At 37.0% G+C, this 13,014-nt stretch overlaps 1 protein-coding gene across 6 annotated transcripts in view; it reads left to right on the top strand.

Annotated features, from left to right (window-relative positions):
* Positions 1–8,275, top strand: part of ptbp3 (polypyrimidine tract binding protein 3) — a 69,775-nt gene extending 61,500 nt beyond the window's left edge. For all 6 annotated transcript variants that reach the window (XM_077243167.1, XM_077243164.1, XM_077243166.1 and 3 more), the window contains 3 exons: positions 175–391; positions 990–1,067; positions 2,292–8,275. In XM_077243167.1, the coding sequence (XP_077099282.1) occupies positions 175–391; positions 990–1,067; positions 2,292–2,424 (428 nt within the window). In that variant the 3' untranslated portion in view covers positions 2,425–8,275. The remainder of the gene's footprint in view (positions 1–174; positions 392–989; positions 1,068–2,291) is intronic.
* The last annotated feature ends 4,739 nt before the right edge of the window (positions 8,276–13,014 follow it).

Below are 13,014 nucleotides of genomic sequence, written 5' to 3'. Positions count from 1 at the left end.
GACAGCAATATTTAGAGGCAAGTGTGTATGTGCACAAAATGTGGGGAAAAAAACCCCCCATAAATCGTATGCTTGAGTTTTTACTGTTCAAATGTTCAGCATAAGAGTGTAACATGATGTGTCTCAGGGTTAAAGCTTATCTTTAACACATCCTCTCATGGTTTGTTTGTTAAGCAATGAGCCACCTGAACGGTCAGCGTCTGTATGGTAAGGTGATCCGTGTGACCATCTCAAAGCACCAGACGGTGCAGCTCCCTAGGGAGGGTCAGGAGGACCAGGGCCTGACCAAAGACTTCAGTGGGAGCCCGTTGCACCGCTTCAAAAAGCCCGGCTCCAAGAACTTCCAGAACATCTTCCCCCCCTCCGCCACCCTGCACCTCTCAAATATCCCGTGAGTGACTGGCAAACACGCACACATGGAGCACCGAATACAGCATGCTACAAAAAAAACATGGTTAGGTCAGATGTGGCAAAGAAAAATTCAATTTTGCTGGACTCAATTAAGCATTAAAATTTCTTTGGAAATTTCTCTTTTTTTTTATTATGTTTATAATTAACATTAAAAACCAATGAGGGAATTAAAACTTGGAAAGAATCATTGTTTATATTATTTAATTGTATTAAATTAAACTATATTAAATACTTTTTAATTGATTTACTACAGTTGTCACTTCAAATAGACAATGAAATGGTTAAATAAAACTATATAATAAATAGTTATATAGTATTAAATTGTAGATGATGAATTTCCAGAAACAGGAACAATATTGTAATGCATATTATTAGAGCGATGTAAAATTACTCATAATATGATGTATGATTATTATTATTATCAGTATCACCCCACCCATATTATTATATCATATATCGGTTGTTTCACTCCATAACAGGTCTTCCATTATTCTTTGAATTGTTGTTGGCATCAGATAAGGTGCTGTTTTTGTCCTTTGTAAACATAATATTTTTGTTCCTTTCCTTCCACGCCCCAGTCCCTCCACCACGGATGATTTTCTGAAAGACCTGTTTGCCAGTTCTGGATACACGGTCAAGGCCTTCAAGTTTTTCCAGTGAGTTCTCTTCACATTTGTTTTCTTTGTTCTCAAACATCATTTATCACACTGGGAATAGTCTGCTTGTATCTTTCTTTCAAGACAACAAGGCAGATAAGGATGAGTTGTTTTGGGAAAATACGCAACTCGTATGTTATAAACAATGTCTATACCATCTGCTAGAAATAGGCAGACCCTGATTTCACAGAGCACAACATGTTCCAGGAACAACATTCCAATCAACCAATCAGATTTAAGGGACAAGTTTACAGTTTATGTCGAGTTTAGGCTTACAACCAGGGATGGGTGCTTCTACACCAGTTATTCACCTATCATTTCCTTCTGATTTTTTTTTTTGGGATAAATTGGGTTTAGGGGTATAGATATGGTTGAGATATACCCTCTCTGGAAGAGGGTGGCCCTCTAGGAGCATTGACTGAAGTTGTGTCTTTTGTTAGGAAATCATGAAATACTTGATAGTTAAACGACATAACATTTTTAAGTCAAGTCACCTTCATTTATATAGTGTTTTTAACAATATAGATTATCTCAAAGCAGCTTTACAGTGATGATAGGAAATTAAAGTAATAGAGATTGTTTTGGCTTTACAGTAGCTCTAGAATAAAGTTATTGTTAAGTTAAAGTCAGTTTTGATTGATTGATTCACTTCCGTTGCAAAGATCATTAGTTATTTACTTAAAGGCGCTTACACAACACCGTTCACAACCGAAAACCCTAACGCACTCCGACCTGCTCATCTGCACAACAACAGTGCCTTGTGGCTTGAGAACGCCTCACCTTCGCACAAACTTCAAAAACGCAAACCTGTGAAAAAGCTGTGAATATATATGTGCACAGGCGTGTAGTCTTTCTTTACAAATTGACCTCACCAAATTACTTGTCTGGCCTTAAAAATGCATAATACAGATTTTTTTTTTTGTCGCTTCCGTGTATCAATGTGAACCGGAATCATTTTGACAACGTTTTATCTGTACAGAGGTAAAGGGAAGGGAAGGAGGCCTTCACAGGGGAGAGACTTTTAGTGACATTAAACTTTTGTTGAAAAATACTAGAGTACATTTCTAAGAACTAGCTTTTCCAAAGATATTTCCTATATATTTTCCCTCTCTTTATGTCATTGACAGTTGGACCAACTGATCCTAAATCAGGGCTTGCGATGTGGCACTTTAGCTGCCAGTATGACCCAGTATCTGATTTTCACTCTCCATATCTGATTGACAGGAAGGACCGCAAGATGGCGCTGATCCAGCTGGGTTCGGTGGAAGAAGCCATTCAGGCTCTTATCGTCCTCCACAACCACGACCTGGGAGAGAACCACCATTTGCGAGTGTCCTTCTCCAAATCCACCATCTAGCACCTCCTTCATTACAAACACACCCTTTCCCGATCCTCCCCATTCCAGCCCTTCTACCTTCAGCAGTTTGACTGTTTCATTCAGAGAACAAGACTGACTGACAAACTCAAAAAAAACAAAAACATTACAGATATTCATGGGGTAGTTTTAGAGATTTTCCCAAAAAAAGAAAGAAAAAAAAAAGCAAATAAGAGACTACTGCAGAACCTTTAGACAGTCTGAGAGTGAGTTACTCTCGATACCAGGGCTGGAGACACATGGGATATCCATGACAATGTGACGTTTCTGGGAACTTCTGTGTCGAGGAAGTAAGATTGCCTCTAGAGTCTATTGGTGTGGACTTCGTGGATGTGAAACGCAAACTAACACGAGATGATCATTCTCAAACAAAGTCAATGCTGAGGAAGTTTATTTACCGCACACTTGCCGATTACATTGGAGACTGACACTCCTGTAGCCCAATGGCCTTGTTACCCCAGACCCAGTGTGGGCGGAGACTCCTCTGCTCCTCCCCCAAAGCCCACACCTCCATCCTCATTGGCTGTTTCGACAGAGAGCCCCATTTCCTGTGGGATGTTTTGGACGCACGGTCACTGTTTGAATGTCGCTGACATCGTCATCAAGGTGCTGCTGAAGAAAAATCTGTAGCGATGGCCTCAACCAACGGGCTTGTGCTTTTCTTCTAAGTAGCATTAAAACAAGACTGCTATGGATTAAAAAATGGGTGCATTTAAAATTCAATCGCAGCTGTTTCGGCTTACAAACCTTTTTGTTTCTCTGCACTTTGATTGGTTTGAATTGTAGACAGGCACCGTGGGGAATGTTAGGCATCCTAATATCTGTTTACTGTGCAAAGATGTATAGCCAGATGGTAGGCATCTGTGAATAGATAGTGAATAGGCGTGATTTGTTTTGTTTTTTTCTTGTATTATGGAAATTTTATATTGGACACTCCAGCCTTTTGTGGGCTCCCTGCACCTGCAAAGCTGTCAGAGAACATCTGCGTGCAATGGCGCACGATGTCATTGTCCAGTCGATCGGGTTCCTGTGAACCAAGGCGACCGTTTTCAAACATGCACGATCATTCCTAAACACTTATGGCCAGCTGTCAACCCTACTGGAACGCTCCAATCAGCAACGCCCAGCCTGACAGGAGGCTCCGCCTCCTCCTAAGTGAAATTCTCAATGTGAATGGTATAGCCCGTGATCTCGATTGGAAAATTGACAACTTCCTCCATTTTGTTCCCTTTCTTGCTCTTAGTTGAGTCTTTTCCTTTCGTTCTACTTGTTTTTTATCTTTCTACGCAGGGGCAGAAGGTTCTATCCTCTGCTCTTTCACTCCTCGGCTCTGTCCACAGGTGTGCGAATTTGCAGCCATGGGCTATGTAGAAACCGTAGTGAAGACCATTGAGTCAGAAAAAAAAAGAGGGCGGCACTCTCTTTTGCCTTGCAGTCCTACACTTAATGCCTCTGCATCTGAGCAAACCAAATATTAACGGATTTGAGTAAGTCGGATTGACACAGAGACGCCACCTAGTTCCCAAAATCTAGTGAGATGCTGCATTGGCAGCTGCCTTCTAAGGCCTAATCGCCATGAAAGCCCATAAATGACTGGTCTGGAATGCTCTAGAACTGACTAATACTACAGAAGTCCACAGCAAACTTGACTCAAATAGAGTTCAGTCCAGAGGTTTTATTAAGTCCGTACCATTGAAAAGAACTGTCAATATGAATCTTGTAAGCCAATAATACATTAATACAAGACTCTGATATCATACAAGTACTAACTCCAAAACTAGCACCTCCTCCAGGAGGCATTCTGATTCGATTGATTATAGTAGAGTTAGATGTTTGCATGTTAACTCCAATAGTAGAAATACATATCACATGCCAATATTGAACATGTGCTGTGTATTCTTTAAGCTCATCACAGTGATAGTTTGAGGTTAGCATGTTGCTAAGCTAATAACACGGTATTCTAACACTGTGTCTACACTGGACACAAGCAAAGCCATTATAATCAGTTATACTGTCTATGCTGGATGCAGTGTGACGAAACACAGACAGTAAATGGATGCCTGTTCAATTTCTAAGTGCTTTCCATGTGCTTGCGCTACTTCTGATAACAACAGGACAAACTTTCACTTTGACATTCATTGTAGAAAGCCTCAAGATGTTGCGGCATAATGCAGGAACTGTGTAGACATGCCGTAATAAAGGTAAAATTTCATAGCACATGCTCAATATTTGCTATTACTAACAAACTATCGCAACATTAGCTTAGCAACATGGTAATATCAAACTCTACTGGAATCAGTTGATCATATAAATGATTAATTTGAGTGTTTTTAGCCTGATTCTAACATCAAAACTCTAGTCAAAATAATACATTTTTAATGAAACAATTTTATAGATATTTCAGTATTGAAGGAATTCAAAGCATATTTACAATTGATTCACCCTCCATCTTGAATGACCTTATAACAGTGCATTCTGGGATTGGCGTATCTACAAAGGATACATGCAATTCTGCCTTAGAGATTGGCCAAAATTAGATATCTTTGAAGGCTGGAACAGCCTTTGTGTCGGGTTCGGGCCTGTGATGCCTTAAAACGTTGTCTAATTAGGCAGCTTACTAGGTTTTGGAACATGGCAATGTTGAGCACATACAGAAGCTGATTCTGTATGTACGTGTTTAGTTAGTATTTGTGTATTATTAGCGGCTGCATTGGGACTCTCTAGGATATATGATGTCTCCCTTGTGCGTACGAACAAGGTGCTGTCTCATTTAGAGAAATCTGGCCTTAACATTTCAAGGAGGTGACCATAACCCATTGAGTAGCATCTAAAGGGAGCAGCTTCTGTGCCTGAGCACTATATCCTCTGTCGGAGCCCGTTTGAAATCACAGTTATCAAACAATTCCACAATCTTCAGGTTCATGCAAGGCAAGGGACAGTGACTTTTCTTTTGTCTTTGACTGATTTCACCTGAAGCGATTCGAAACTTCGCTTTCACTTCTCAAAAGAAATTTAATTTTGTTGAAGTTTACAGTCTTAAAGCAAACTATTCAGGTCTATATATCTTAAGGATTGTCAAGATTTTTTGAGAAAAAACAAAAGTTACTTATTTTTGGTAATTTGTTCTTTTTTATGGAAGAGAAAAAAAAATCAAATTTGAAACCTCATCGGGTTTTTGTACCACTATAATCGTTCAAGAAATCATGGTGAAAAAAAAAATCATATTTACTGTGTATTTACCTAATTTCTTATTACGTGCCTTATTATGTGTTCATAATCTAATAGGTTTTAGACATTTTAACTGAAATATCTTATGTACTATTTTGTGGGATTGGTGAGAGGGTTGATTTATTTTGATCTTGATTTTTCTTTTATTATCTTTTTGTTGTGTAGCTCTTATAGATGTGCATTTTGTGGGGACTCAGTACCATGTGGTCTTAATATGATATGAGATGTAAGTTATGATGTATGGTGCTGTGAATGCTCTTATTAGACAAATGAACGGTGAACTCAACAATGTTCAGAGCATGCTGTGGGTCTCTATTCTCCCTCACGGATGTGTGTGTGTGTGTGTGTGTGTGTACATATGTGTGCTAGACACGCGTACCATTGTTACGTACAGCCTTTCTAGGCCAAAAACAAAGTTCCTCCATCTCTGATAAAAATATTTCAAGATCAGAGACTGAGGTTGCTGTAAACTTGCTTATAGTTCTGATTAAAAAGTATGAATTTATGAGCACATCCGGGAGGTTTTTTCATTTCTAAGTTATCGCACGCAAATTTCGTCTGGCGAACAATAAAATTTGCTGGGGAAAAAATCCCATAGACTTACATTGAAGGAGTCGTCCAAGCCGTGTCTAAAGACTTGGAGTTGGGTTCTTTTTACTTTGGGCCAATAGGTAACCAACTAGGAACCATCTGAACATCACAGCAACGCATTAAGACCACTCCGAACATCTTTGCAACCTCCAACAAACCATAATGTGATGTTTGGGAACATCATCTCGGCAAGTATTCTCTCGATTATGTCATAAGTGAACAGTCGAGAAAGAGCAGGAGGAAAGTGATGTCGACAGCTTGTAGGATAAGTGTGCCGCGTAAAGTATGAGTACCAAGCAGCATATCCAGGTGCTCCCTTGAGAACCAGACCAAAAAAGTTCTGTGCACCCCAGCTAAACTATCCTCGTTGGAAACCCAGAAGCCCACAGCATAGGCTCTGAGTGTTCAGGTCTGCCTTCCGTTTTGCTATGGAGTGATGCTGATGTCTGAGACCTCCACCTGTGTGTGTGTGTGTGTGTGTTTTGGAGTATCTTATTTACTGTACCTTATAATTGATTCAGTTTAGGGGTTTTGGCCTGTTTCGTTCTTGCTCTGTTGTGATACTTTTTGTTCTTTTTTGGCGGTTTTTTGATTTTCTATATTAAGAGTGTGAAAACTGGTTCAAGATTGTTGTCTGTCACTCTGCCTCTTCACAACAGCAGTTCCGGGTCCGTAACGTCCACTGACGTGTGCGATGGTGTCCGTCGGGAGGTGAAATATATGCAGAGCGCCGATCTGCTCCCGGCTTCGATGCTTTTTATGTATCAACAGGAGAAAAGCCAGACTCCATAAACGTGTCACAGAAGTCATTCATTTTTGTTTCTCGAAGCGAAACATGTTTCCAACCATGTCTTGACTCAGGCAACAACGTTCCGCTGTGTTGTAAGACATTTTCTCGTTGATATCCGCACTCACTCGAACAGTTACACGCATGTGTATGGTTTTTTCCAGGTTTTTTACTGAAAAAAGTCACAAATAATGCAGGACCAAAGTTTATGTGCCTTTCATCTAGCTTATTTGTAACTTATTTCCTGGCTGTATATCAGAAACCGACAAACTTCTTGTATTTTCCACTCTCGGTCATGTTTGGGTCTGTTTTTCCACGCGTCTCGCAGTCTTTTTTCAGATTGTTTTCCTCAGAAATGTCAAGCCATATCCTTTCCCCCTTCAAACTAGACTAATTTACGATTGTGAATGTTACCGGGCCCTTATGGATTCCTTTGAACAGCCTTACGCTAGTCGCCACCATCTGGATAAGCGGTTACACTTTTTGTCTTATTTAGTCATCAATTCCATTAAAAAGCTTTACTCTCAAAACGTACTAGACCGTGATGATAAACTACCCACTGAAACCAAAGGACTTGATTGAATTGGAACTGATGCAGCACTGTTCAGACTGAGATATTTTATTGCTTTATTACGATGCAATTGACCCTTACAATCTAAACTTCAAATTTCAGCCATAATGCTTTCTATTCTCTTCTCATGACTAAATTTATGGGCTATGAATATGCTAATTGACCTGTGTAATTTGTATAAAGGGAGGGCCTAGACTAAATTAGCTAACTGAGGTGTCGCTCAAGCACAGCGCACATACAGAAGTGCCTGAGTTGATCTCAGGATGCTTTGAAATACCTAATTTATAGTTTTTATGAATGTTTCACTACCAAAAGGAAACAAATGCTGTACATATGTGTTCCCTTATTATTTTTTTGTTTTTTTTGTTTTTGTTTTTGTTTTTTGTTTTTTTACCTGGCCAAAAAAAAAAAAAGGTTTTGGGGAACAAGATTCAAACACACCAATATGAACTGGTTTTTATATTTATGGAAATTAACATAAAGTAAACACAATTTGTCTTCTGTATTTTGATATCATATACCAGTACCAGCTTTCATTTGTAAAGCAGTTTATGTGACTTGTGGGAATTGGGGAGAGACATGAGCGTATCCAGTTTATGAGTTTGATGTAATAAATGCAAATAGAAGATAAACTATTAAAGAAACATATTTTCTAATTTTTTGCAGTGCATGACTGAGTGGAGATTTTATTTGTATTTTTTTGTAGAAAGCATTTCTTTTTTTCTGTTTATGAATGGCTTATTATTATGCATAATCATGATTAGAGTTATTATTCTTATTACCCACCCTGCTGACGTTTTTCCTAATCAAATTTAATTGTAGCATGCCTTGAATAAATGTCATGACATCTGTACTTTCCTATGTCCTCTGCGTCTTCATGTCTTTCCTTCTGGATTTGTCCTTAATTCAGCTGACTTCCTTCCATGTTCAATGCTCTACAAACTCTGCTTCTTCTGTGCCTGTATTTGAAGAGAGAATATAATTTATGTTTGTAAGAGTATTGGAATGGTTGTAACCTTCCTCTTCCTCTAACCTCTTCTGTTTATGACTAACTATCTCTCTGCTATCTGTTACTCTGCCTAAACCTGCTCTGCTTAACTCTGGACAGAAAACATTTAAACAAATGCTTCACCCAAAAAAAATATTTAAAGAGTGACATTTTTCAAAATCCCTTGTTTTGTATGAATTGAAAGATTGTGTCTGCCACAGAATAAAAAAAATCAACATTTAACAATTGTGAGTTTATATCTCAATTATGATTTTCTTTCCTGGGAACTCTGAGATATAAACCCGCAATTTTTTGAAAAATAAAAAGTCACAATTCACCCTTTTCACATGGGTTTCTCAGAAGCAGAAGTTCGTCATAGTTGAGTAAGGCGCTTTTTTTAGGCTACATAAAAAAAGAATCGTGTTCCCATTTGCTTAAATCGCAAACGAAAACCACAATACAGTTCACCACTTTCAAAAAGAGGGGGGAAATAGAGAGAGACCGATAACAGCAGTCATGGGAAAGACTGATGTCAACTTGACCATCAATTCCAAAAACAACCTCAACAGCAGCGTAGTTTTTTTTGCAATTTGATGCAAATATAATATAATACAAAGTATAGTGTTATAAATGTACATACATTTTTTAAAATATATATATATATTATATGGTTTCCATATATATATATATAAATATATAATCTTTGCAGGATTTACGATGCTGACGACCGTTAAAATGCGTCATCGCGGTATGTGAAAAGGTCAACTTTTTAAAAATGTATTTAATATTATTTATTTATTTTATTCCGTCACAGAAGATCTCAAATAAGTTTGATATGACATCAGGGTGAATGTTTACAGAATTTGCACTTTTGGATGAACTATCCCTTTAAAGCATTTAGCAAAACGGCTTTAGCATGGTCGTGATAAACAGCAGGAAAGAATGTCATTTTGAACGCTACCTGGTAAGAAAGACGTGCATTATTACACCCTGATATAACCTCTCTAGTTGTTTACTTCCTTATAGGAAAATTTGCTTTGCAATCAGGAAGCAGCTGCATTAAAAGACATAGGCCTAGAATGTCGATGAAAGAGTAAACAAACACATGATGGTTATATTAGAGTTGATTATGAATACAGTGCTTCAGAAGAACAGTGAAATAAATGTCAGACTATCATCAAAAGTAAAAACTCGCTTGTTAATTATATTAATTAATAATATTTCATTGTGGCTAATAACAGTTTACAGCAAGACATGTATTTTGACACCGCCTGTATTATTCAGTGGACCGCCCCACAAACACACACACAAACACACCTGGTTTCCATATTGTATGGGGACTTTCCACAGACATTATGATTTTAAGCTGTACAAACTGTATATTCTCTCCCGTTGACCCTGAACCTACCCATCACAGAAAACTTTATGCATTTTTACATTTTCAAAAAACAACACTTCGTATGATTTACAAGCTGTATTCCTCATGAGGACAAAAAAAAGTCACAACAAGGATTTCGTTCGGATACTGCATCTTTGTGAGGACATGTTTGCCCCATAATGTAGGATTTACTAGGACACGCACACAAACAAAATCATTAAAAAATCATATCTGATATGAGATGATAACCAATGCATTCGCCCAACTGAGCTTACAATGTAATAATCATTATTGCAAGAATGTAGCTTATACTGTTTAAAACTTTAGCGTTGCATACAACTTATTTTAACCACTCATGTCATGTTATGAATAAAAGGTTCATTAGACCACTAGAGGGCAGCACACACACACACACACACACACACACACACACACACACACACACAGTTAATTCCAGCCAATTAAAATATACATAAAATAATTTATTCCAAAATACATCTCTGCATTTTGCACAAAATTGTATTTGTTATAGGCCCTATCTGAAAATTTTGTTAAATGCTGGGGTTGGCCTAAATCAATTGCATTGTTTTCTCACAGGATTAGCCTACCTGAAATATTGAATATGACGTTTTCAGCTTCAATTTAAATGTCAAAACGACCTGCAGAAATGCGATAAACAGCTTTTAGATAAAACAGACTACCTTCCTTAAGATTAAGAAAATGCTGGCTTTTAAAAGGAGCCTTTAGATATTAATATGCCACGATTAAAACCTGTTAGTACTACTCATACAGAAGGCTACACTGAAGGTGCAAGTCAAATATGATTTTTTTCATATGCTCATTTAAAGACCCTTCATAATAATGTATTATGGATGACATATAGGCTAGTAATTTTGCACATCAGAAACTGCCGAAAGATGAAAGAAACTAGATAGGCCTTCTCTAATGAATGCTTAAATAAAAGCTCAAATAAAAGCTCACGGTTTCATTTCCTTTAAGATTAATTTTCTCAAAATTGGCCTCCTTCATCTCTGCCACGCATGTACAGCACTTTTATTGTTAACAGACCAGTTAATAAAGTAGCAAACATGATGTATGGCGCTATACTGTATCTCAAATATACCATCTATATCATCTGTCTAGTTCGTCCTTGACGTTTGTAAAATATAATAAATTATGAATATATATATATATATATTTACATAATATGTTATAAAAACAACCATTCAAAAGTTTGTGGTCATTGAGATCTTTTATTATTATTAATACTTTGAACAGTTTCACAGAAATATTAAGCAGCAGAACTGTTTTCAACATTGCATTCAACATTTCTTGAGCAGCAAATCAATATTTTAAAATTATTTCTGAAGGATCACGTGACACTGATGAATGGAGTAATGATCCTGAAAATACAACTTTACATAAATTATATTTTAAATAGTAAATATTTCATATTACTGTTATTCTGTATTTTTATTAAATAAAATCAGTCTTGGTGAGCAGAAGAGACCTTTTTTAAATCGTGTATTTAAAAATAATTTAACAAAACGTAATGTTTAATTAATAAAATCATATTTATATAAAAAAATACATATATAATAAAAATAATTCAAGTAAAATTAAAAATTTAAAAAAGATCTATCCACCAAATAAAAGTCATGTGGTCCAGAAAATAACATATTGATCTTGACACATAATCCAGGGGTCCGCGGGGCTCCTCTCCATGTTTCTGTTGCTATTTTTATTATATATAAATATATATTGATGCATGGAGGAGATCCAGTGAGATGATTAAGTCAAAGAAAAAAATCTTAACAACAGACAATTAATTAATAAATGAAGAGTAAAATGAATTCATCCATAATCAGGATTAAAAGTTTAATTATCTTTAGGCTAAGAATATTATACTCGGAGTGTTTTAATTATATAGAAACATTAGAAGTGATTTTAACTGTTTATTTATGTTTCTTTGTTAAAGTTGGTTGAGAGATCTTTCTTTGAAAAGACAGGTTGCGAAGGAGCAAGGTCGAGGTCCAAGGTATAGACTGACCTGTACAGAAATGTATCTCCCTATTATACAGTTATCGGAACAGAGCATTCGGAATTGAATTGGATTTTCTTAGTATATCGCAATGAAGCAGACACACAAGACACAAACATATCTCGCTTTCATGTTTTCACATTCTGAGGTGTTAGCCCGTACACTGCAAGATGTTTAGCCGAGGTAACATTCATTTACCACTATATTCTGAGACATTCGAGCATTTGTGTCTGTCTATTGGAAACTTATAGACCTTTCCCCTCATCTAAACAGCAAGCACAAAAGTTCAACCTAAGTCAATCAGCTAAATTTGGAGGCATAAATATTAGTAAAAGAAAAGTATTAAAAATATCAACAACATGATAATAATGATTTCTTAAAATATGATGACATTTGATTAAATTATATTTAAGATCTAAATGATTAAAATGATAAAACATAAGCAAGAGATTTACATTTTTTTTTTTTCTGATTCATCAATATAATGACCCATATTGTTACTGTTATGATGTGGCTCTTTTTTGTTCTTCTTAAAGTTTGGAAGCACCATCCACTTTCAGTGTATGGAAAAGAGCAGCTAAGACATTCTTCTAAACTTCTCCTTTTGTGTAAAAAGGTGAGTATCATGACAAAATAGGTAATGTGTGGGTGTCCTTCGATCTGGCAGTGTTAATGGGTGAATGAAGCACTCTGAGTCAATCATTAACATCTACTAATGCGATAATTCATAATAAGATGAGAAGTAATGATTCTGCCTGCAATGAGATCCTTTAACTCACTGGCCAGAAGTGTGTGTGTGTGTGTGTGCGGCCGTCAGTCATCCGTTGTTCAGTTCGTAGCGTCTGCAGCTGCAGGAGACACGAGCGGTAAAGGAGCAGTCGTATCTGACACAAGCCATCCAGCAGTAATTACAGTGACACATTGCTACAGCAGATGGCTCAGTGGGACTGCCAGCATCCAACACATACACACATGCCATCTCAGATTT

The sequence above is a fragment of the Siphateles boraxobius genome, unplaced genomic scaffold (genome assembly GCF_051911475.1).
Source record: "Siphateles boraxobius isolate OS27281-9 unplaced genomic scaffold, OSU_SipBor_1 25, whole genome shotgun sequence".
NCBI classification, from domain to species: Eukaryota; Metazoa; Chordata; class Actinopteri; order Cypriniformes; family Leuciscidae; genus Siphateles; species Siphateles boraxobius.
The sequence above is the reverse complement of the archived record's forward strand: the minus strand, read 5'-3'. Positions and strand labels throughout refer to the sequence as shown.